The sequence below is a fragment of the Rhinoderma darwinii genome, chromosome 1 (genome assembly GCF_050947455.1).
Source record: "Rhinoderma darwinii isolate aRhiDar2 chromosome 1, aRhiDar2.hap1, whole genome shotgun sequence".
NCBI lineage: Eukaryota > Metazoa > Chordata > Amphibia > Anura > Rhinodermatidae > Rhinoderma > Rhinoderma darwinii.
This window is the reverse complement of record NC_134687.1, coordinates 108,485,937-108,512,635: the sequence shown is the minus strand read 5'-3', so window position 1 is coordinate 108,512,635 and position 26,699 is coordinate 108,485,937. Positions and strand designations below refer to the sequence as shown.

General features: G+C 44.7%; 1 protein-coding gene across 1 annotated transcript in view; it reads left to right on the top strand.

Moving 5' to 3' along the window:
• Nucleotides 1–1,649: 1,649 nt before the first annotated feature.
• Nucleotides 1,650–26,699, top strand: part of LOC142674893 (uncharacterized) — a 67,652-nt gene continuing 42,602 nt past the window's right edge. Inside the window, exons 1-3 of the mRNA XM_075847227.1 lie at nt 1,650–1,846; nt 2,097–2,250; nt 2,374–2,700. Of these exons, the coding sequence (XP_075703342.1) occupies nt 1,663–1,846; nt 2,097–2,250; nt 2,374–2,700 (665 nt within the window). The 5' untranslated portion in view covers nt 1,650–1,662. The remainder of the gene's footprint in view (nt 1,847–2,096; nt 2,251–2,373; nt 2,701–26,699) is intronic.

Below are 26,699 nucleotides of genomic sequence, written 5' to 3'. Positions count from 1 at the left end.
CAAGGCAACGGCCGGGAAGTTCTCGGTAAGTAGGAACTTTATCTTTTTTTTTTACAGGTTTTTCGCTGTTGTGTTCGGCATTCACTGTCGAGGGTGCTGAAAGATTTAGCTCTTTCAGCACCTTGGACAGTGACGGGCGTTGACAAGCCTCATCTCTATGATGCCGGCTGCGCGAAAATCACGCAGCCGCGCATCAGACACGCATGACACACGCAGCTGTCAAATGGTTTTTGCGCTCGCAAAACGCTGCGTTGTTTGCGCGCGCAAAAACGCAACGTTCGTGTGAATCTCCCCGAAGTCCTGGTGCCGTCTCTGTGTTCTATGCTTTTCTCTATATATATATATATATATATATATAATATATATACATATATATATATATATATATACATACATACATACATACATACATACATACATACATACACAATATACGAATATATATATATATATATATGTATACATACAAATATATATATATATATATATATATATATATATACACACGTCTATTTTCTGGTAAAATGCAGTCCATATAGATTTTCCCCTTCTCTATAGTTCATGAAAGCATAGCACAACTATACATTAACATGTCTTTTCACAGTGTATTATGTATTTTTGCACAGTAAGAAGCAAAGCAATGTATGAGAAAATTACTACTTCTAGCAGCATTCAAGCATTGCAATGCAATTTCAATTGTCGTAGCATATCTTCAGACTGATACATTACAATATCCTTTATGCTACACGCAATCGCTCGAAATATATTTTCATAAGGCATCTATTTATAGTGTGTGCGATTACAAACTGAATTGTTCTTTGCAGGATTGTCTTTTCTTATTTGTTCTTTCAATTACAAATGTAAATATTCAGCATAACTCCATAATTGCATTTTTTTAAAATAATTAATTATTAATGAATAATTATTATTTATTATATATACACCCGTACATCTTTATATACAAAGACATTAGGACATACTCAGCCAATTAAGTGCTTATAACTCATAGGAATGACATGCAGAGACTCCCGTAGCTGCTCTCCTATCTATAAACACTGCGTACACTACGTATAAGAATTATGACATGACACTGGGTCATCAGAAATAGAATCAGAATTGTATTTGATGGAAATAACCTTTAATTTTATATATATGATTTAAAAGGTCAGGCCAGAATATATCACAACAGTGATTTTAGTCAGTGCCATTTTCATACATGGATGGGATCAGTGCGAGTATTTAATGACTGTTTACAATACCTACACTGTAAGGGGGGATTCAGACGAGCGCGATTTGCGCGCGTGCAGGCCGCGTATTTTCTGCGCATCACGCACAGCACTATAGAAGTCAATGAGGCAGTTCAAACAGTGCGTGATTCTTGCGCAGCGTTTGTTCGCTGCGTACTATACGCGACAGGTTCAAAAACTCTGCGTATTTCACGCATCACGCACCCATTGAAGTCAATGGGTGCGTGAAAATCACGCATGTCATACGCTGGCAGCAGCTGCGAACGCGCGTTTTTCACGCAGGACACGTTGTCTCAATGCAAATGAGTTTGAACTAACTAGTTGAAACCAGCAGAAAAGCAGGAAGTTGGTTAGACAGCAGGTTTTGCAAAAGAGGCCACACCGTTTGGAAAAGCACCACAAGCACTTTGCAGGCATGCCTCGGCAGATGGATGTTGGGAAGCTCATTCGGTTAGTTCAGGAGCGGCCGGAGGTCTGGAACACCCATGCGGAGTCGTACCATGACCGCACATTGAAGGAGGCAGCATGGGAGCAGATAGCAGAGGCGCTATTTGAGCAGGAGTGGGCCGACAGCCGCACCCGTGACCGGCTACAAATTGGTGAGTGGATATCTGTGTGTCGCCATTGATGTGTATAATGACATCCATATTGGATATTGCGTCCCTGCTGAATAATTGCCTGTCATTGCCAACGTTTCGGTTCAGTGCCATCTTTATATATAGTATCATCAACTTAGGCTTGTTCTTGTGTAGACGTGTGTTTAATAACACCAGTTTATACATGCACTGTCTGTGTGCGCACTCACATCTGCTGAGTTTAATCAATGATGTGTTCTTATTCATCATACAGTGGACGATGTAAAGAGACGGTGGCGCAGCTCGAGGGACCAGTTCCGTCGAGAACATGGATCCGGCGCCCGTAGCGGAGATGGTGGTCCCCAAAAACGGCGCTACATGTACTACGACCAGCTGTTGTTCCTGCGGGAAATAATGGACATGCGACCGTAAGTACTCGTTGTTGTCCCTTTGTGGCCACGTCACCCTCCAAACATGTTACATACCCCAAAACGCCTTGGTGTTTGCACATGACATTTGTTTCCTCAACTGACGTGTCCCCTATATTATAGAACTAGCGACACTCTGGATGCTTCAGAAGAGGAGGCACGGCCCCAGTGTAGCCAGGCGTCCGAATCCGCTGCTCCCCTGGTCGCCCTCACCCCGGAGGCCACTAGAGAGGATCCTGGTCCAGTCGCCTCAGCGCCTGAAGCAGGACAACCGGACCAAGTGGAACCTAGACAAGCAGCACCCCGCCGCAGACGTCCTGGTAACCCACCCGCAGCTGCACAGGTGGACGCCCGTGTTCTGGAGTACCTGCGCCGTGCAGCCGATGAGGACCAGCACGATTTTTTTTGCCGGAGCATGGCACCTTTGATGCGGCGGGTACCAGAGGATAGGTTGGTGCGGCTGCAAATAAATATGCTGTCTTTAATCGACTGTGCGACACCCCCGCTAAGTCCAGGCCGGTGCTTTACTTCTCTGGAGCACTGGCGTAGTGTATATATGCCCTCAGCGCGTGCCCATGTGCCAAGGCCCTCCCAACCTGCCCCCGTCTTCTCGCAGATGCCGCAATACCCTCCTGCCCCAAGATACCTCTCCCCTGCCCCAATGCCTGGGCCGGTCCATCACTTCCCTCAATACTCCATACCTGGGCCAAGTTTACAGGCTCACATGCAGCCTCAGGGTTACCACCCGCAGTATCAACCCCAATATGCTGTGCAGGAACAGGCTCCTCAGGGCCGGGGACAGCAGAGTGGTGCGGAACGGTCGGGTTACAGCTCGCCGACCCATGCCTATCAGAATCTTTAGGGGCTCTTTTTTTCTACCGACACATGTTAGAAATCGATGACATGCTAGGAATTTGTTGTATATGCATCATGTTGGTGCACTTTTTTGTTCGGGTATGTTTTCCCGCCTCTGTATTTATTTGTATGATATGGCGAGTATGTGCCACAAACATGACTGCTACTAAAGTTCGATTTTTTGAAGTTCTGTGTGGACAATCCTTTTGTTACCTTGCACACCTTTTCTACTGCCTCTACCGCTAGGAGGTGCTGTTGCCTTAGAGGTTGTGACGGTATTAGATTTCTCCACCACATCTTTGAGGTCTTCGTTGTTCGGAAGGGGTTTGGAATACCAGGAACTCAGCTGTAATTAGTATAGTTAGTGTTTGGCCAGAACTAACTTTACTCCCCCCGAAACGCTCACATACATATAGGCCAGGAAATACATAGTTTCCACAAGAGGATGTGATGTCCATGCATTCCTGCCGTCTAAAAAGGGTATTCCAAGCGCCTACCGAGCTTTAAGCTCGCAACCCACGTCAAGGGGCCTCAAGTTTTGCGAGTCCCTAACCCTCCCCCACACCCCCCCCCCCACCAAAAAAGGCCTTGAGGGATAAACAGACGTTCTCTCAAATAAGATTAACTTCACCACAACTCAAATGGCAGCGTTCTGGCAGGTCACTTCTCAAGCCTGCCTGGCAAAATACTCGGCAAATTGGTGGCGCACTCGCTGCCCACATGTCGGTGGCCGGCCAGGCCGAGCAGCCTGGCTCAGGCTGGTGGTGGGTGCAGATGTTCCCATATATTCCACATCATGAGCGGCATCATTGATGCGGGTAAAGTTGTGCAGCACAACACAGGCTTTGATCACGCATGTGACATTTGACGGCGACAATTGCATTGATGTCATCAGGACCCTCCACTTGCTGGTCATGATGCCAAAGGCACATTCCACGACTTTCCGTGCTCTGCATAGTCGCTGATTGAAAATGCGCCTACGGTTATCCATGCCCCTCCGCGCAAATGGCCGCATTACGTGTTTGCTGAGGGCAAAACCTTCATCTGCAACCATAACATAAGGAAGGGGTGGCCCGCTGGTGCCAGGGAGGATGCTAGGCTCGGGGACATCAAGTTGGTTGGACATTAGACGCTGTGCCATTCTAGATGAGCGAAAAATGCGTGCATCCGCCGAGCTGCCATAGGACCCGATGTCCACGATGGTAAAGCAGAAATTACAGTCCGACAACGCAAGCAAAACTATTGAAAAATACTGCTTGTAATTGAAGTAGCGAGAGCCAGAGTGGGGCGGTTTCTGCACACGGATGTGCTTCCCATCGAGTGCACCAATACAGTTAGGAAATTGGGTGTCGCGTTCAAACTGCTGCGCTATGCGAAGCCAGTGTTGGGCCGTAGGCTGAGGGATCACGCTGCTCTTCAATCTCTGCCACAGGACCACACAGGTTGCTGGGACAATGCCGCAAATAGTGGAGACTCCAATTAGGAATTCAAAATGAAGGGCATGGTAGCTAATGCCGGTCGCCAAAAAACTACAGAAATTCATACAAGCAAAGCACAAAGAAAACATGTTAGTTTAGGACATTAAGGACATAAAATAAGGTGTAACCTGGCTCACAAAACTGCACATACCGTAACGTCAGAAGGAGACGCTCCTCGGGGGAAATACAGCGTCGCATGTTTGTGTTCTGATAGGTTATTCCAGGCCGAACCAGCTCCAGCAGCATATCAAAGGCATGCACAGACAGGCGGCAAAAGGCCCGAAATTTCTCAGGGTGACGACGGAGGTCAGCAAAGAGGATATGAAAATGCCCTTTAGAGGTGCGTTGGGCCACTATTGGGTGAACCCACATCCTACCTGATCTCCGCCGGTGTGGCCGTAGAGGGCTACCTCGTTGCCCAAACCTCCGGGATATCATCCATGCTAATAGCACACGGGCCAGAGAGCTAGGTGGCATCAATGCAGTCTGCCAGACAAACTTCACTAAAATACTGGTAGAAACAGTGGGTTGCATCCAAAGCACACAAATGAATTAACACAGGTGCACACATGAAGCAGGGGTATTGCATTAATGGCCCTTTTGAAGCCTTGCGTAAACAGAACAGCTGAGTGCGTTTTTTCCACGCGCGGGAAAAACGCATGTCTTACGCGCGTATTACACGCATACATCGTTCAAAAACGCATTGCCCACGCTGCTGACACGCTCGCCAAACGCTGCGTTGTTTGCGCGCGCAAAAACGCAACGTTCGTGTGAATCTCCCCTAAAAGAGGTCCCACTCCCCCTCCAGAGAAAGCAAACTGTGCGCCACAGCAAAGTTTACAGCAGCGAGTAATTAATTACCTTTTGTTTTGTTTTTAGACCCAAAGTTCCCTTAAAAATGAGTGCCAGCCATAGATCCACATATGCAGTGCTAAGCCGGATACCCCCCAGAACCCAATCCCTGTGCTGAGATTTTTCACTGCCCCCTTGATGTATGAGTTAATGGGAAGAGTAAAGGATGGAGTTCTGATGCAAGGGTTTATCAAAAGTTTGGCATTGCCACATACACTACAGTATATGAGTTTTCGCTTCTTTGTAAACTGACTTTCAGAGTCTATATAATTCTAAATTATTTCCAAATATTATTTGCTGATACAGTTATTAAATGTCTGGTTGCAGTATGAAATGAACAAGAAATCAATTCCTAGGTATACCACTGAGGGAGGAAATATTTAGCTGATGTCATCTCCCAGCAGGATATTTGCTGCACTGCTTGGGTTGTGTAAGATAAAAAGAATTAACCTCTGAATTACTTGTTTCTGTACAGAACAAATGATTATATTTCCTTACTCAGCTCCGATTTTTTTTTTAAAACTATTCCTCTTTTTGCATGTTATTCTGCATTGTACACTGAGGTAGCTTACTATGTTCAGTGGGTTCTCTAGGAATACATATTGATGGCCTATTCTTAGTATAACATATCAAAATTGGATCTATGGGGTCTGACTCTCAGGGCCCCTATGAATGCAAAATGTCTTAATGTGTATTTCTGGAACCCTGTAAATTAACTCAATTGTATTTTCTACTAATAGTCTAATGGAAAACCGTCTAATGCACTGTCTATTTATATTCATATGTAGCTAGGGCAGGCATACAGTGAAGGAAATAAGTATTTGATCCCTTGCTGATTTTGTAAGTTTGCCTACTGTCAAGGACATGAACAGTCTAGAATTTTTAGGCTAGGTTAATTTTACCAGTGAGAGATAGATTATATAAAAAAACAAACAGAAAATCACATTGTCACAATTATATATATTTATTTGCATTGTGCACAGAGAAATAAGTATTTGATCCCTTTGGCAAACAAGACTTAATACTTGGTGGCAAAACCCTTGTTGGCAAGCACAGCAGTCAGACATTTTTTGTAGTTGATGATGAGGTTTGCACACATGTTAGATGGAATTTTGGCCCACTCCTCTTTGCAGATCATCTGTAAATCATTAAGATTTCGAGGCTGTCGCTTGGCAACTCGGATCTTCAGCTCCCTCCATAAGTTTTCGATGGGATTAAGGTCTGGAGACTGGCTAGGCCACTCCATGACCTTAATGTGCTTCTTTTTGAGCCACTCCTTTGTTGCCTTGGCTGTATGTTTCGGGTCATTGTCGTGCTGGAAGACCCAGCCACGAGCCATTTTTAATGTCCTGGTGGAGGGAAGGAGGTTGTCACTCAGGATTTGACGGTACATGGCTCCATCCATTCTCCCATTGATGCGGTGAAGTAGTCCTGTGCCCTTAGCAGAGAAACACCCCCAAAACATAATGTTTCCACTTCCATGCTTGACAGTGGGGACGGTGTTCTTTGGGTCATAGGCAGCATTTCTCTTCCTCCAAACACGGCGAGTTGAGTTAATGCCAAAGAGCTCAATTTTAGTCTCATCTGACCACAGCACCTTCTCCCAATCACTCTCAGAATCATCCAGATGTTCATTTGCAAACTTCAGACGGGCCTGTACATGTGCCTTCTTGAGCAGGGGGACCTTGCGGGCACTGCAGGATTTTAATCCATTACGGCATAATGTGTTACCAATGGTTTTCTTGGTGACTGTGCTCCCAGCTGCCTTGAGATCATTAACAAGTTCCCCCCATGTAGTTTTCAGCTGAGCTCTCACCTTCCTCAGGATCAAGGATACCCCACGAGGTGAGATTTTGCATGGAGCCCCAGATCGATGTCGATTGACAGTCATTTTGTATGTCTTCCATTTTCTTACTATTGCACCAACAGTTGTCTCCTTCTCACCCAGCGTCTTACTTATGGTTTTGTAGCCCATTCCAGCCTTGTGCAGGTCTATGATCTTGTCCCTGACATCCTTAGAAAGCTCTTTGGTCTTGCCCATGTTGTAGAGGTTAGAGTCAGACTGATTAATTGAGTCTGTGGACTGGAGTCTTTTATACAGGTGACCATTTAAGACAGCTGTCTTTAATGCAGGCACCAAGTTGATTTGGAGCGTGTAACTGGTCTGGAGGAGGCTGAACTCTTAATGGTTGGTAGGGGATCAAGTACTTTTTTCTCTGTGCACAATGCAAATAAATATATATAATTGTGACAATGTGATTTTCAGTTTTTTTTTTAATATAATCTATCTCTCACTGGTAAAATTAACCTAGCCTAAAAATTCTAGACTGTTCATGTCTTTGACAGTGGGCAAACTTACAAAATCAGCAAGGGATCAAATACTTATTTCCTTCACTGTAGGCATACTTGCCAACTTTTGAGTAAGGACATCAGAGAGATGAAAAAAAAGGGTCGTATGACGCAACAACATTTTTTATCTTATGCACCACCCATTTTATAAGACAGACCACATAAACAAATACAGACCCCAGACCAGACCCCCTAAATAAATTCAGACCACAGACCCCATATATGCAGACCCCAGACCAGACTCATAAATACATCGGACTCCTAGCTATTTATGCTTTGATCTCTCCTTTCATCCAAACAGCAATATATATTTTTTTCCATTTTGGCTAAGAGTAGGACAGACCTGTCTCTGTAATATGCTGCTCTTACCAAGGGCAGCATATTTATTTGACATTTTCTTTAACCCCTTCACACAAACTGCAGTACAGTTACGCCGCGGTGATGGTGCGGGCTCAGAAACTCAGCCTGCGTTGTCACCGTTGGGTGTCAGCTGTATATTCCAGCTGACACCCTGCTGTAATGGCCAGGACCGGAGTTAGCCTCTGATCCGCCCGATCAACCCCTTAGATGCCAACCGTGACATCTAAGGGGTTTGTAGCCGTTTAGCACCCCCGCAACAAGATTGTGGGAGTCCCTCTGGTTGCTATGGAAACCGGAGGCCTAACATTGGCCTCCTGGTCTTCCAAGTATGGAAGCCTATTAGGCCGCACCGGATGTGAGTCCTTATAGGCTTCTTGTCAGTGTTAACTGGCAGCTCTAATACATTGCACTATGTAGGTAGTGCAATGTAGTATTATGGCGATCAAGTGTGCAGGCCTTGAAGTCTCCTAGTGCAAGAATTTTTTTTTTTAAATATATTATTAACAAGATGTCTAGAGTGTGTGGATGAGGCATGTAACACAGCATTTGAAGAATATATCCATCTTCTACAGCCCCAGGAACATATTAGCATATGCGGGCTCGCATGCTGCCCCCATATCTGTTACCTGGAGTTGTAGTTAGAAGGACTCTTTAAAAATAAAAAACTTTATGTGTCAGCACAAAGTTTAACGCCTCCAAAGGAAAGTCCTGTAGGAAGGAATCCAAATTGGCGAATATTAGAATAAATTGACGTGCAGACCTCCTGTATACAATCACCTTTCTCCCATGATTAGTCTTTTATCATTGGAGAAAATGAAAGAATAAAAAAACTATACATATTTGGTATCAGGTAATTTAACCTGCACGGTGAATGCCAGAATTATTGTCTTTAGTTCACATTTCCTCCCAAAAAATTTAATAAAAAGTAACCAAAAAATCACATTGACCCCAAAATAATAGAAAAAAATCTACAACCCGTCCAGCAAAAAAACATTCCTTACACAGTTTTGTTAGCGCAAAAATAAAAACCGTATGACTTTTGGAATATAGCAATATAGAAAACAAATAATTAAAAAAAAAAAAGGGATTTTATTGTGCAAAAACAGCAATACATAAGAAAGAAAAGTATAATTTTGGTATTGCCGTAAAAATAAAATAAAATTAAAAACAATGCCAGAATCACTGTCTTTTGGTCACCTTGCCTTCCAAAAAATGGAATAAAAACTGATCAAAAAGTCGTATGCCCCCAAAAATGGTACCAATAAAGACTACAGCCTGTCCTGCAAAAAAAGTCAAGCTACATGGATAGAAAAACAAAAAAAAGTTATGGCTCTAGAAAAACGGGGATGAAAAACCATCCTGATGTGCAGGCCAGAGGGAAACATTCCTTCAGTTTCAAGAAGTGGTTATCAAGACCCTAGTTGGGAACCAGGTAGGGGAGGGCCACAGCACATCTGCTGGAAGTGAGGGCGCCCGTATTGTATCAGGAAAACAAAACATTTTCCCAGCATTAGACCACCTTCTTATGCCCTGATATACTCTGCCCAAATTACATATGCCCCACATTATAAACTGAAATATCAGTAAAACTCCAAATAAAACTACTACTAAGCAAAATCTGCGCTTTGAAAGGCAAAATGGCACTCTAAGCCCTACAGTCTGCTCAAACAGCTGTTTACGTCCACATGTATTGCATTGCCAGACCCAGGAGATGGGATAAGATTTTCCAGTGGCACAGTATGGGCACAACATATTCTGGATTGAAATGGCATATCAGTGGAAAATATATATTTTTCACTCTATCATCTGCTGCTTAATAATTTTAGAAAAACACCAGTGGGGTCTAAATGCTCACTACACCCCTTGATAAATGCCATTTAGGGGTGTAGTTTCAAAAAAAAAAAAAAAATGGGGTCACGTCAGGGTTTTAATTAATTATTTGACCCCAGAGCCTCTACAATTGTAAACCAATGTAGTGCAAATTTCCAAATTAGGCCTAGATGAATTCCTCAAGGGTGCAGTTTCCCAAAAGGAGTCACTTTGGGGGATTTCCACTGTACTGGTATTTTCACTGCCCAATGCTAATCAATTCACACCTGTTGGATCAAAATGCTCACTATACCCCTGGATGAATCCTCAAGGGGTGTAGTTTCCCAAATGCAGTCACTTCTCGGGGGTTTCTATCATACTGGTACCTTTCGGGCTCTGCAAATGTGACATGTCACCTAGAAACCAATCCTGCAAAATCTGCATTAGAAAAGCCAAACGGCGCTCCTTCCCTTCTGACCCCTGCCTTATGCCCAAATATTTGTTTTTGACCACATTTTTGGAATTGTTTTATAAATGTTGCGCTGATTTTTTTGCTTTAGTCCTTGTGAAAATGAAAGATTTTGAAAACATTGTTTATGTAAGACAGCTTTGTATTGCTACTAAAAAGCTCTATATGTCACATTGTATTTATTCATAATAAAGTGTATTGTAAAGCCATTTTATACTGTATCCTACAAGAATATCTCTTCTTTTTTTGTAACTGTAAATTTGATCTCCTGGGGCTTTTACTTCTGCCTGGAGTCCCATCTCAATCAGCAGAAAATTCACGGAGAAGGCTCATTCTGAATTCCTGCTTGGCCCAGTCATACTCCATCGAGTATGGAATTCTCTGATCACTGAATGCCGCTGATTCTTTTGACGTGTTTATGGAAGAACTCCAGGATACCTTTCTGCTTATATTTCATGTTTTCTTTAAACATAATGCTCTTATTATTTTCTCAGTATAACAATGGTTCATATTTCAGTCTTTCGTCAAGCAACAAAAAGTCCAGTTATTTGAAAATTAATTTATTTTATGCCTTCCCAGGAGTACATGCTGCACATTAAAAAAAATTTCTTTCTCTTTTAATGTATAGGTGTATACAGTACCCCTTGGTAAATTACATGTACTGTTGATGAAAAGAAGTTAACACAACTTCTGCAGGGAACAAACTTAAAGAGGCTCTGTCACCAGATTCTCAAATCCCTATGTCCTATTGCATGTGATCGGCGCTGCAATGTAGATAACAGTAAAGTTTTTTTTTTTAAAACGTTCATTTTTGGCCAAGTTATGAGCTATTTTATATATATAATCAAATGAGCTTTGAAATGGACAATTGGGCGTTTTTTTTTTCGTTATGTCCAACTGGGCATGTATTGTGTTTTTAATTGGGAGTGTTTACGTGTATGACGCTGACCAATCAATAACCAGTCAGCGTCATACACTCATCTCCATTGATTTACACAGCAGCGATCTGCAGCCGCAAACACAGAGATTAACGTTAATCAAGTGTCCTGATAATGAATACACATGAAATCCAGCCTGGACGTCATGTGTATTCAGAATCCTGACACTTCTGAATCTTTTCTGTGAGATTCCCGCAAGCCACGCGTAATCTCGCGAGATTACGGAGGTTAACGAGATTTCGTTTCCCTTGCTGGAAATCTCAAAGAAAAGAGTCAGAAGTGTCAGGATTCTGAATACACATTACGTCCAGGCTGGATTTCATGTGTATTCATTATCAGGACACTCGATTAAGGTTAATCTCTGTGTATGCGGCTGCAGATCGCTGCTGTGTAAATCATTGGAGATGAGTGTATGACGCTGACTGGTCATTGATTGGTCAGAGTCATACACGTAAACACGCCCAGTTAAAAACACAATACACGCCCAGTTGGACATAACGAAAAAAAAAACGCCCAATTGTCCATTTCAAAGCTCATTTGCATATATATAAAATAGCTCATAACTTGGCCAAAAATGAACGTTTTAAAAAAAAAAAAAAACACGTTACTGTTATCTACATTGCAGCGCCGATCACATGCAATAGGAGATAGGGATTTGAGAATCTGGTGACAGAGCCTCTTTAAATATGACACATTTCTGCAAATTGTAATGCATTGATTATAGTGGAAAACATGACATATTCAATTTTTTTATGTGTAGTGTATGGTTTGTATGGTTAAACTTTTTGGTGCCACAGCCATTTTTAGTTTTCATTGTAATTTTTTCCTACCCGCCTCCCACGAGACATGTTTTTTTTTCTTTTTCCATCAATATAGCAGTATGAGGGCTAGTTTTTTGCAGGATGTGTTGTCATTTTTAATACCATCACCTAATGTACCATATAATGTATTGAGAAACTTTAAAAAATAATTTTGTAAGATGACATGAAAAAAAAGCAATTTGTCCATTGTTCTTTGGATTTTGTTTATACGGCATTGACTCTACAGTTAAAATGACATGTTAACTTTATTTTGCAGGCCAGTACAATTATGGTGATATCAAATTGATACAGGTTTTTATGTTTTACTACTTTTACAAAATAAAAACAATTTGTTATAAAAAAAATATTTTGTTTTGTGTCGCCATATTCTGAGAACCGTAACTTTTTATTTTTTCATTGATGGCTCTGTGTATGGGCTTGTTTTTTGCGGGGCAAGCTGTAGTTTTTATTGGTACTATTTTGGGGTACATATGACTTCGAATTTTTTCACCAAACAGCGCTCAACCTGCGGGTTAAATAACGTTATATTTTAATACTGTAGTTTGGACTTTTTACGGACAAAACAATACCAATTATGTTTTTTTTATATTGTTTACATTTTTTAATGTGAAAAAGTGTATTTTTTTTTGTTTTTTTTTATCGGGAACAAGTGTTCATATGAACTCTTGTTTGCCCAATCATTGGCCTGTATAAAAGGGCCTTAACTCAGGTTATTTTGTTACTTTCCCTGATACTCTGGATAAAGAAAAGATATCAGATAGAATAGACCCAAAAAGCAAAGATAATTTGCCTTGCTATAATATATTGGAGCTAGCTGACTGAACAATCTATCTATGCCCTCCTTTTTTCTAAGCAAAATATGCCAGAATTCTGTCACAAATTACACCATAATGGTTTGTCCACACATAGCGGAATTGCTGCGTATTTTCCATTCGGAATTGTGGACGGAATATATGCAGCATAATACAGTAGCAGCTAAGTGGGTGAGATTTAACAAATCTCATCCACACGCTGCGTAAAATTTCCGACCAGAAACTGACCTGTGGTGCGTATTTTTCATACCGCAGCATGTCAATTCCTGCTGCAGAAAGTGGACTGAATTGATGTGTTTTTCAGAGGAGATGTCACCATCTCCCAACATTGAGAAAAACGCAGCAAAATCCGCACCATTTTCTGCAGTAAAAACGGTGTGGTTTTTCCGCAGCGGAAATCCTGATAGTTTCCGTGGAATTGTTGCAGAAATTTTCTGCAGCAATTCCATTACTTGTGGACAAGCCCTAAAAATGTAGAACATGGCATGCCACAATTTTTTTATGTGTTTTAGACACTTTTTATACCCACCTCAAAACTGTTTAGAAAAAAGGTATAGCTAGGATGAATAATATGTGCAAATATATCATATTTTTTGCACCAAAACATTGGTCTGTATGTATCCCAGGCATAAGATGAAGTAAGGAAACGTGTCTCATATTACACACTTTGCTAAATTTCCTGCAACTTGTGTCATTTTCATAGACTTGTATCCTCAAGACACTATTAAAGGGATTTTCCGGAACCAATTAATCCAATCCTGTTAAACTAAACATGTCAAACCTAATCTTTTTGCAATGTACTTGCGTTTGAAAAGATGTTCCTAGCCGTGTATCTCATCTTCTATCATGTGATGCCTCGCTAACCCGAAATTCTAACTTCCGCCTCTGCCCCATCCATAAGCTCTAACTTCCGTTTTCCGGCAGTCTGAGTGTACGGTCATGTCATAAATGACGTAACTGTACACTGTGTTAATGGGTTGTACCATGTTCTCTTACTCCTATTCAGAGCATGTGTGGTTGATACACTCAGTGTCCAACACGCATGCTCTACTCCAGGGTTCAACAACCTTCGGCACCTGGCACGCTCTCCCTGTAGGGAACGCCATACAGCCCCCCTGTAGGGAACGCCATACAGCCCCCCTTGTAGGGAACGCCATACAGCCCCCCCTGTAGGGAACGCTATACAGCCCCCCCTTGTAGGGAACGCCACACAGCCCCCCTGTAGGGAATGCCATACAGCGCCCCCTCCGGCAGGGAACGCCATACAGCGACCCCCCTGCAGGGAACGCCATACAGCGCCCCCCCTGCAGGGAACGCCATACAGCCCCCCCCCTGCAGGGAACGCCATACAGCCCCCCCCACTGCAGGGAATGCCATATAGCCCCCCCTGCAGGGAACACCATACAGCGCCCCCCCTGTAGGGAACGCCATACAGCACCCCCCCTGTAAGGAACGCCATACAGCGCCCCCCCTGCCGGGAACGCCATACAGCCCCCCCGGCAGGGAACGCCATACAGCCCCCCCTGCAGGGAACACCATACAGTGCCCCCCTGCAGGGAACGCCATACAGCCCCCCTGTAGGGAACGCCATACAGCCCCCCTGTAGGGAACGCCATACAGCCCCCCCTGTAGGGAACGCTATACAGCCCCCCCTTGTAGGGAACGCCACACAGCCCCCCTGTAGGGAATGCCATACAGCGCCCCCTCCGGCAGGGAACGCCATACAGCGACCCCCCTGCAGGGAACGCCATACAGCGCCCCCCCTGCAGGGAACGCCATACAGCCCCCCTCCTGCAGGGAATGCCATACAGCCCCCCCTGCAGGGAACACCATACAGTGCCCCCCCTGTAGGGAACGCCATACAGCGCCCCCCCCCTGTAGGGAACGCCATACAGCGCCCCCCCTGCCGGGAACGCCATACAGCCCCCCCGGCAGGGAACGCCATACAGCCCCCTCTGCAGGGAACGCCATACAGCGCCCCCTGCAGGGAACGCCATACAGCCCCCCCTGTAGGGAACGCCATACAGCCCCCCTGTAGGGAACGCCATACAGCCCCCCTGTAGGGAACGCTATACAGCCCCCCTTGTAGGGAACGCCATACAGCGCCCCCCCCCCCTCTAGGGAACGCCATACTGCTGCAGAAGCAACTGTAGCCTCTGGTGCCGATGTGTCCTCGCTCGTCCGACACGATGCAGGACCTGGGGCAGGAAGTGAGTGACGTCACAGCGTGATCTCTCGAGAACACGCTGTGTCTGTGCACTGCCAGAAGCTGGGTGTTAACGAAGAGAAGTGGATGATGCTGATTCGTCAGCATCATACACTCCCATTCACAACGCCCAGCTAGTAAAAGAAGTATAAACGCCCAGATGTACGCACATAATACACGCCCAGTTGTACTTTTACTTTAAACACGCCCAGTTGTACTTTAGAAAGCCTCATTTGCATAAATATAAAAATGGTCATAACTTGGCCAAAAATGCTAGTTTAAAAAAAAACAAAAAAAACTTTACTCTTATCTACATTGCAGCGCCGATCTGCTGCAATAGGAGATAGGGGTTGCAAAATCTGGTGACAGAGCCTCTTTAACACCTGGTATTAGGTTAGCCAATTGCCCCCACCTACTGTTTATTGACTTTCAACATAATGTACCGCAGACTCAGAAAACGACATTTAACAAATTGACACAGTGGGTCCTCTACTGCGGGTCCCCTCAGCATGCTACTCATTCAAGGTCCTGATGCCAAGCATCTAGTAGCTGGTGCGGATTTCCGCAAAAATTTACACCAGTTTTCTGGTGTAAACTATAATAAATTTGTAGGTTGCAGTGGTATTGCCCTTTTTGTAAGCCACGCCCCTTTAATGTGTCGATTAAGATGTAATAGACCCAAAAGTGGAAATTTTTAATGCAAATTGCGACTTTTGGGCCTGTTTGCAACCAAACATTGATAAATTCCCTCAGACACTTTTGATTGTGTGAAGGAAGCATTTACCAATGCTTTGTATTCAGACAAATTTTTTTTTTATAGATGTCTGCGCCTAAATGTATTATTTTAAACTTAATATGTAAAACCTATTGTAAAGGGTCGTTCTCAACAAAAGTATTTGGGTTAAAAAATTACTAGAAACAGCCCAGTGTATTTTCTATTAAAATATGAAGAATTTTAAGCTTCTGTCACATCCCACATCTGCTCCTAAGGGTAAGTAGGGGAGGCCAACTCTGTACAAAATCATAGGCCTACAAAGAATTGGCCCACAGCAGGCATGGGCATAAGCCCTTCATTGGGAGAAATATATTGACATCTCTAGGCAGAAGTGGACTCTGACAGCACGGTGACCCTGTATAAAACAAATATGACACTTGTCAAACACTCGACACTCACTAACTGGACATGTGCCACACATGCTCCATTCATGCACCGCACACATGCAGCTAACACGATGGACAAGTGCCACTCACAAGCTGGAAATGTGCCACACACCATTCACATGCTACATATGTGCCACCCACCATGCACATGCTAGACACATGACGCACATGTCTTACACGCTGGACACATGCTGTACATGCCTAGTCACCCATAGGATACGTGCCACATACTTGGCACTCACACATAGGACAGGTTCCACACATGAGCTACTACTGAAATCGTGATGCACATGAGACACTCACACATAAGGCATATACTGCACTCCCTCACATGTAGGACCCATGATGCACACGCACATCTCACATGCTGTCCCTTTATACAACAATCACACTTACCAGACTTTTGCCCTGTCCTGGTAGAATCCTTGCAGGTAAGAGAGACATCTTCCTCTGAGACAAAGACAAGACCACTAATATGGACCACTTACTCTTAGGGCGGATTTACACGAACATGTAATACGTCCGAGCAACGCGCGTGTTTTTCACGCGCGTCGCACTGACCTATGCTAGTCTATGGGGCAGTGCAGACTGTCAGTGATTTTTGCACAGCTTGAGTGCACTGCGTAAAACTCACGACAGGTCCTATATTTCTGCGTTTTTCGCGCATCACGCACCCATTGAAGTCAATGGGTGCGTGAAAATCACGCGCACCACATGGAAGCACTTCCGTGGGACGTGCGTAATTCGCGCAACAGCAGTCAAAAGTATCTTTGCAAACAGAAAAGCACCACGTGCTTTTCTGTTTGCAAACATCCAAACGCAGTGTGATAATGATGGCGGCCGCACATCCTATGTGATGCCACACGGAGCTGTTAAGTGCCTTGTGCGCACTCAAAACGTCGTATTTTTTGTGTAAATCCCCCCTAAGCCCCATTGTGACAGAGCGGGCCCCTGCGCAGCTGCATAGGTGGTATGTCCGACCCTGACTCTAGGAATATGCTGATCCCCAAATGATTTTGTACTTTCTACTGATGTAGTCATGCAGGTCTGATGCCTGTTTATAACCTGTATTCAGCTAGTACATTCATAACCTCTGCCACTCAATTGTCATTCCATAACTTCAAAAGTCGTCCAATATTCTCTGTTATTGCTGCAATGATTTTCAATTTAAACTTAGCAAGGAAATTTAAATTTACAACTTTGATATTTGGAGCTGAATTACAGGCCACTGTGTAAGAGAAAGGATTAGGTCAAGACTTTACGTACTTGACATTAATCAAACTGCACTGTACTGTAGAGTTATTGCAATTAGATATTTCCATTTGAAGTGAAAGATTTGAAGACAATAATATCCTTTGGAATTTTTCAGAACTCCTTAAAATTAAACCTAAAGTGTACTTCCAGTTACATTAAAATGTAAAGAAAGAAGTAGGACATTGGATCTTGAACTTCTTCTCAAAATAACTTCATCAGTGTTCTGTTTCTTAAGGCTGGGTTCACACGAGCACATTAACGTCCGTAATGGACGGACGTATTTCGGGCGGAAGTCCCGGACCAAACTCAGTGCAGGGAGCCGGGCTCCTAGCATCATAGTTATGTACGATGCTAGGAGTCCCTGCCTCTCTGCAGGACAACTGTCCCGTACTGTAATCATGTTTTCAGTACAGGACAGTAGTTCCACGGAGAGGCAGGGACTCCTAGCATCGTACATAACTATGATGCTAGGAGCCCGGCTCCCTGCACTGGGTTCGGTCCGGGACTTCCGCCCGAAATACGTCCGTCCATTACGGACGTTAATGTGCTCGTCTGAACCCAGCCTTAATATTAAGCACCGTTCCTCCAGACTTCTGCTCTGTAGCTTTCTGCTATCACTAGAGGTCTAAACTAGGACATACCTTTTGACCTGCGTAGGAACCATGTACAAGTGTATACTGTTCAAAATCCCTCCAACTCCAACTCAGACCTTCGGTATACTTCTCCATAGGCACTTCAGCCTTTGTGCCTTTAGAACACTGACATTTTGTTTTTTATCACTGCGTTCCATGAGATATATAAAAAATGTATTTTATTTGTGTTTTTTAGCTGGGGAATGCAAAAAAAACAGCAATTCCTACATTGTTTTTATGGCGTTCATCATGAGGTATAAATTACATGCTAACTTTATTCTGCGGGTTGTTACAATTACAGCACTATCAAATTTTAATAGTTTGTTAAGGTTATACTACTTTTACACAATAAAATCACTCTTCTAAAAAATAATTTCTTTCATTCTGAGAGCTGTAACTGTTTCGTTTTTTTTTATTGTCGGATGATTTTCAAGGGACGGATTTAGGTTTTAATTGGTACTATTTTAGGGTACTTATAGATTAACTTTTCAGGGGGATGAAGAAAAAAGTGCAATTCTGCCATCGTTTTTTTTACAGTGCTTACTGTATCGGATAAATTGTGCGTTAGTTTTCTAGTATGGGTCGTTGTGATTGAAGCGCTACCAAAAATGTGTCATTGTTTTACTTCTTTTTTTTTCCAAAATAAAGCATTTTGTAAGGGGGATCATTTATTTTTTATTTTTTGTATAGTCCCACTAGGTAACTTAACCATGCGATTATTTGATTCTTTGTGCACCTTGACTGCAGATACCGCCTTCATGTAAGTACAGACAAATACTCTCTAAGGCTGGGTTCACACGTGGCGGAATTTCACTTAAATTCCGCTGCGGACACTCTGCAGCGTTAATCCGCAGCGGAGCCGTTTGTCCATTGACTTTCACTTTAATTTAGCAGTGTTCGTTTAGACGATGCGTACAATTCCGCTGCGGAGCATAGGCTGCGGAGCGGAATTTGGTGTCCGCAGCATGCTCTGTCTGTTGCGGAGCAGTGGCGGACTCATGGCGGAATTTCTCCATTGACTTCAATGGAGATTCTAATTTCCGCAATGAAGTCCGCAGCTGTCATGCACATGTTATGTGTGCTGCGGATGCGTCTTGCTTTTTTAACTTGACATTTCTTCATTCTGGCTGGACCTATGTATTTCTAGGTCTACAGCCAGACTGAGGAAGTCAATGGGGCTCCCGTATTTGACGGGAGCGTTGCTAGGAGACGTCTGTAAATAGTCACTGTCCAGGGTGCTGAAAGAGTTAAGCGATCGGCAGTAACTGTTTCTGCACCCGGGACAGTGACTACCGATCACAATATAGAGCAACCTGTCAAAAAAATATAAGTTCATACTTACCGAGAACTCCCTGCTTGTGTCTCCAGTCCGGCCTCCCAGGATGACGTTTCAGTCTAAGTGACGGCTGCAGCCAATCACAGGCCAAGCACAGGCTGCAGCGGTCACATGGACTGGCGCGTCATCCAGGGAGGTCGGGCTGGATGCCGAAAGAGGGACGCGTCACCAAGACAACGGCCGGTAAGTATGAAAATCGTTTACTTTCACTAGGGAAAGTGCTGTCCCTTCTCTCTATCCTGCACTGATAGGGAGAAGGGAAGCACTTTTCCCGCAGTCCGCAGCAGCTAGTCCGCATCAATTTTCTGCACATTTTGTGCAGATCCGCAGCAGAATCTGCAACGCAGATTCTGTGCGGCATTGATGCGGACAGTTGCGGAGGAAATCCGCCACGTGTGGTCATGCCCTAATTGTGAATTAAGAAGTATTTGTCGCATGTATAGAAAGAGCTGTATTCATTGAAAGAAAGTCACCTGACAGATACCAAAAGAGTGTCCTTTTAGCATCCGATAGAGAGATACAGTATACCTTTTTTTTAAGCTGTATAGAAAAGCATAGTCTGCTGCCCTTTCCTATACAGAGGAATCCCGCAAAAAAAAAATATTACCGAGCAGTATACTTTTTTTTAGAATAGGAGTCTATGGGCAAGGTATACCACTGACGTCGACTGCAAATGCAGTACGAACAGTGTCTAACACAATCGACCAATTGGACTAATTAGACAAATTTAACCCCTTCCCGCTTTGTGACATAATAGTCTGTCACAAGCGATGTCCTGTTAACGCAAATTGACGGACTATTACGTCATGTGGTTAACAGGCACCTGTGTCTCCAGACACAGGTTTAGAGCAGTGATAGGTGCTGTCCTGGACAGCAGACTATCACTGCTGAACGCTGAGGGACCCATCGCAGCGGTCCCTCAGCAGCGATTATCGCGACAAGTCAGTCATTCATGACTGACCGTCGCCATGTTGGAGGTGGAAGATCGGGCACCGGCGGAGTAAGTAAATGTTTTAGAGCAGTGATAGCTGCTGTCCTGGACAGCAGACTATCACTGCTCAATGTTGAGGGACCCATTGCAGCGTTCCCTCATCGGCGATCATCGCGACAGTTCAGTCATTACTGACTGATCGTCGCCATTTTGGAGGCGGCGATCGTGCCTGCGGGGTAGTGGAGACCAGTGATTTGCTGCCGTCATGGACAGCAACCAATCACTATACATCACCGAGGGACCAATCAAACTAGTCCCTCGTCGGTGATTGCTATGATTGGTCTGTCTGTCGTGACAGACCAATCATATTACACTGGAGTCCATTTTCATTATGATCCCACCCTGTATCCCTCATTGCTGTTGTTGAGAGGGAGCAGAGCGGTTGTGTAGTAGAGGGCTGTGTGCATATATATATTTATCACATACTACTACCTCACATCCTCCACCCTTTACCCCCTGATCACCCACCCTAGTGATTACTTTCACTTTGCTGTGATTTTTGTTGCTGCTGTTGATCAGTAATTGAATAAGTTGCTGATCACTGTTCAAAACCCTTGCTACAGGTTTTTTTTTTCTTTTACTTTACTTGTAAACCCCTGGGACGAGTATTGCTGTCCTGTGTTCTGATCAGTGACTTAGTTGTCACCGATCGCCTAGTACAAGCCTTGCTCTAGCACTTTTTTTCTATATAAAAATATATAGAGGTTTGTTAGGTAGGTTTTGCTAGTGACGCAAACTCGCCTTCTTGCGTCCCCTGGCGGATCAGTGACATTGCCATAACTGATTGCCTAATACAAGCCTTGCGCTAGGTTTTTTCCGAGCACTATGTTTTTTTCTTTTGTTATAAAAAAAACTCCCAAAAAAATGTAAAAAATATAAAGCTCAAAAAAAATAAAATATAGGAGTTTATTTAGATACCTATCTGGTAAAGAGCATAATGGCCCGTAGAGTATTTACGGCTGAGGAGGCATATGCGATTATTGCTTCGGACAGCGAGTCCGGGAGTGACCCAGAAACCCTCTTCTAGCGCTCCTCCTCTTCCTCTTTCTCATCAAGTGAGGATGAGGAACCGCCAAGAAGGCGCCCCCGGTCGTCTACCACACCAGCCCCTGAGAGTATTGACCCCATGTGGACCGCAATCCCCGAGAACTACGAGTCCCAGGTCCCTGAGTTTACGGGCGCCCCAGGGATTCAATTTGAAATGGCAGGGTTACAGGAAATAGACTTTTTTCAAGTTTATTTCACTGACGAATGTATTGACCTAATGGTGACCCAAACTAACCTGTATGCCCAACAGTTTATCGCGCAGAATGCCTCATCTTGTTACGCCAAGCCCAACAGGTGGACCCCTGTAGATACCATGGAAATGAGTAAGTTCTGGGGTATTATGCTCAGTATGGGGCTTCTGAAAAAGCCATCCATAAGAACATACTGGAGCACAGAAATTCTGTACCACACCCCCATGTACCGCATGGCGATGGCCAGGACTCTTTTTGGGATAATTCTCAGATTTTTGCATTACTGCGATAATGCACAGTGCCCACCCCAAGGTAACCCCAGCTTTGACCGCCTATTTAAAATTAGACCCCTATTAGACCATTTCAGTGACAAATTTTCCCAGGTATACACCCCCGAGAAGTGCATTGCATGTTGACGAGTCCCTAGTTAGTTTTAAAGGGAGGCTTCGATTCCGCCAGTACCTGCCGAATAAGAGGGCAAGGTATGGCGTGAAGATGTACAAGCTGTGCGAAAGTACATCAGTGTACACCTACAAATTTAAACTATATGAAGGGAAGGACACCACTATTCATCCCCCAGAATGCCCCCCCTTCATGGGAGTTAACGGCAAGATAGTGTGGGATCTGGTGCATCCACTGATGGACAAGGGCTACCGCCTCTACCTGAATAATTACTATACTAGCGTACTACTTTTCAAGAGCCTCGCTTCCAGAAGTACAGTGGCATGTGGCACAGTTCCCAAGAACCAGAGAAGCCTCCCTAAGTCGCTGCTGGGGAAAAAACTCAGAAGAGATGAGAGTAGGGCACAATTCAGCGACAATCTATTGTGTGTCAAGTATAAGGACAAGAGGGATGTCCATATACTGACAACAATACATGGCCATGGCAGCACCCCATCCCTGTACGAGGTACAGAGACCCTCAAACCCAATTGCATTTTTGACTACAATAAATACATGGGAGGGGTTGATCTCTCACATCAGGTGCTGCAGCCATACCATGCCATGCAGAAATCAAGGGTGGGGTACAAGAAGCTGGCCGTGCACATCATGCAAATAGCATTGTACAATGCTTACGTGCTATTCAGATTGTCAGTCCAGCGGGGAACTTTCCTGGAATTTCAAGAGGTGGTAATAAAGTCCCTTATATTTGGAGATCAGGAAGGGGAGGGACCCAGTACTTCTGGAAGCGAGGCCACACGCATTGTACCAGGGCAACATTTCCTCATTGAAGTTCCCCAAACTGACAAGAAGGGAAAGAGCCAAAAACGGTGCAAGGTATGCTTTAAAAACGGCATAAGAAAAGATACCATCTATCAGTGCAACACGTGCCCTGAGAAGCCAGGACTGTGCATGAAGGAGTGTTTTAAAATATACCATACGTCTCTGAAATTCTGATCTTGTTGTTGAACCGCCTTTTATATTTACCCTGATTAACTTCGCACAGCCACAGTAATATTATGCCGCATGCCACTCTTTCCCTTCTCAGGACTGCCGTGTGCCCGGCAAGACTAGTTGAACACAGCTGCACATATATCAATCCTGCAGACATTGCCATGACTAATTTTTAATCCAGGACTTTCTCCCCAAAATTTTATCCAAACTTTCTAATAAAATTTCTTCTTAGCCCTGGTGTGTGCCTAGGCCATATCCAGAAAGACAAGCTGAACACAGCTGCACATATTTTAGTCCTGTATTCCTGTGGCTGATCAGTGACTTTCAACCAAACTATCCAGATTTCCAACTTTGTCCAAATTTTGTGCAATTTTATACAAAGTTATATAAACTTTTCAGTATAAAATTTATACAAATTTTTTGTAATGGTAGGGGTAGGGAAACGGACAAGTGAGCCCTAATCTACCCGCCACTCTGTCCCTGCCTACTTGGAGCGATCCGCCCTAGGCGACGGGGTACAACTGGGCGGCGGTCCCTACGCTCAGTAAGTGCACGAGACAAACAGACAAGGGTACACAAAGCTAAGGGAAATGGGGAAGTTGACACCGTGAGCAACAAGAGTGGTGAACGAGCCGAGTCAAACCAGGAGTGCACGAGGTACCAAACGCAGAGCAGGAGAGTAGTCAGTAAGCCAGGGTCAGTATGGAGCAGGATCAAATAGTTAGAAGCTGTAGCTGGGCCAGGAAACCACACGAGAAGAATCACAAGCAAAGGAGGAACAGGAAAGGCAGGTATAAATAGACAGAGGGCGGGAGCTAGCTCCGTCTGGCCAGGCTGCGATAGGCACTCCCACTCCTAAGCCTGCCATCCTGAGTGGTGGAAGATGGAGTCAGTCTCACAGACATAAACTCAGGTGCAGACTGATTACCTATGGGCGTATACACAGAAGTTGTGCCTGGCAGATCCTTTACAGTACCCCCCTTTTATGAGGGGCCACCGGACCCTTTCTAAGTGGACCTGGTTTATTGGGGAAATGAAGGTGGAACTTCCTGACCAATACCCCAGCGTGAACATCCCGGGCGGGTACCCAAGTTCTCTCCTCAGGCCCGTATCCTCTCCAATGGACCAGGTACTGGAGGGAGCCTTGGACCATCTTGCTGTCCACAATCTTGGCCACCTCGAATTCCACCCCCTCAGGGGTGAGAACGGGAACAGGAGGTTTCCTCGAGGGAGCCAAGGACGGGGAGCAGCGTTTAAGAAGGGAGGCATGAAACACGTTGTGTATTCGAAAAGATGGGGGCAACTCCAGTCGGAAGGAGACAGGATTGAGGACTTCAATGACCTTATACGGCCCAATAAACCGGGGAGCAAACTTCTTGCACGGGTCCTTAAGGCGCAAGTTCCTAGACGATAACCACACCAGATCCCCGACCATAAACAAGGGGTTAGCAGAACGTCTTCTATCAGCCTGAGTTTTTTGTACGCTCTGGGACGCCTCTAGGTTCTTCTGAACCTGGGCCCAGACTGTGCACAGTTCCCGATGAACGACCTCTACCTCGGGATTGTTGGAACTACCAAGTGAAACGGAGGAGAACCGTGGATTAAACCCAAAATTACAGAAAAAGGGGGAGACCCCTGACGAGTTACTGACCCGGTTATTAAGGGAAAATTCGGCGAGGGGAATGAATGAGACCCAATCATATTGACAGTCAGAGATAAAACACCTTAAATATTGTTCTAGAGACTGATTAGTCCTTTCAGTTTGGCCATTAGTTTCAGGATGGAAGGCAGAGGAGAAGGACAGATCAATCTTCAACTTTTTACAGAAGGCTCTCCAAAACAATGAAACAAATTGTACCCCTCTGTCCGAAACAATATTGACATGGAGCCCATGGAGACGCAGGATGTGTTTGACAAACAAGGTAGCTAACGTCTTGGCATTGGGTAGTTTCTTGAGGGGCACAAAGTGACACATCTTACTGAAGCGGTCTACTACAACCCACACCACCGACTTGCCTTGAGATGGAGGCAAATCGGTGCTAAAATCCATGGAGATATGGGTCCAAGGTCTCTGGGGAATGGGCAAAGAACATAGTAAGCCCGCTGGTCGGGACCTGGGAGTCTCGGACCTAGCACAAACCTCACAAGCGGCGACGTAGGCCTTAACGTCTTTAGGCAACCCAGGCCACCAATAGTTTCTGGCAATGAGGTGTTTGGTACCCAGGACGCCTTTATGACCAGATAGTGCGGAGACATGATTTTCCCTAAGTACCCTTAGCCGGAATTGCAGGGGAACAAACAGCTTGTCCTCAGGAAGGTTCCCGGGAGCTGAACCTTGATCAGCCGCAATTTCAGAGACTAAATCAGAATCAATAGAAGAAATGATTATACCAGGAGGCAAAATACAAGCAGGATCTTGCTCCGAAGGAGGGCTGGCCATGAAGCTACGCGACAGTGCATCGGCCTTAATATTTTTAGACCCAGCCCTATAGGTAACCAAAAAGTTGAATCTGGTAAAAAATAGCGCCCATCGAGCTTGTCTCGGGTTTAGCCTCCGGGCGGATTCTAGGAAAACCAGATTCTTGTGGTCGGTAAGGACCGTTACCTGGTGCCTAGCCCCCTCCAGGAAGTGGCACCACTCTTCAAATGCCCATTTAATGGCTAACAGTTTGCGGTTGCCAATATCATAGTTACTCTCAGTGGGCGAAAACTTCCTGGAGAAGTAGGCACAGGGACGGAGATGGGTGAGGGACCTGGTACCCTGGGACAAGACAGCCCCCACTCCCACCTCGGATGCGTCAACTTCCATGATAAATGGCTCCATTTGGTTGGGCTGAACCAGCACCGGGGCCAAGATAAAGCACTTCTTAAGGACCTCAAAAGCCTGGACAGCCTCAGGAGGCCAGCGGAGGAGATCAGCACCTTTGCGAGTGAGGTCCATAAGAGGCTTAGCGATGACCGAGAAGTTAGCAATAAATCTCCTGTAATAATTAGCGAACCCCAAGAAGCACTGTAACGCCTTCAGGGAGGCAGGTTGGACCCATTCCGCCACAGCCTGGACCTTGGCGGGGTCCATGCGGAATTCATGAGGAGTGAGGATTTGACCCAAAAATGGTATCTCCTGTACCCCAAACAGTTTGTTTTCCCGAAGGACCTGGAGCACCTTCCTGACATGCTCAATGTGGGAGGACACGTCCTTGGAAAACACCAGTATGTCATCAAGGTACACTACAAGAAATACCCCCAGGTAATCTCTTAAAATCTCATTTATGAAATTTTGGAAGACCGCAGGAGCATTACACAACCCAAAGGGCATGACGAGGTATTCGAAATGACCTTCGGGCGTGTTAAATGCAGTCTTCCACTCATCCCCCTTTTTGATGCGGATAAGGTTATACGCCCCCCGTAGATCAAACTTAGGGAACCATTGGGCCCCCTGAACCTGATTAAAGAGATCAGGAATCAAAGGAAGGGGATACTGGTTCCTTACAGTG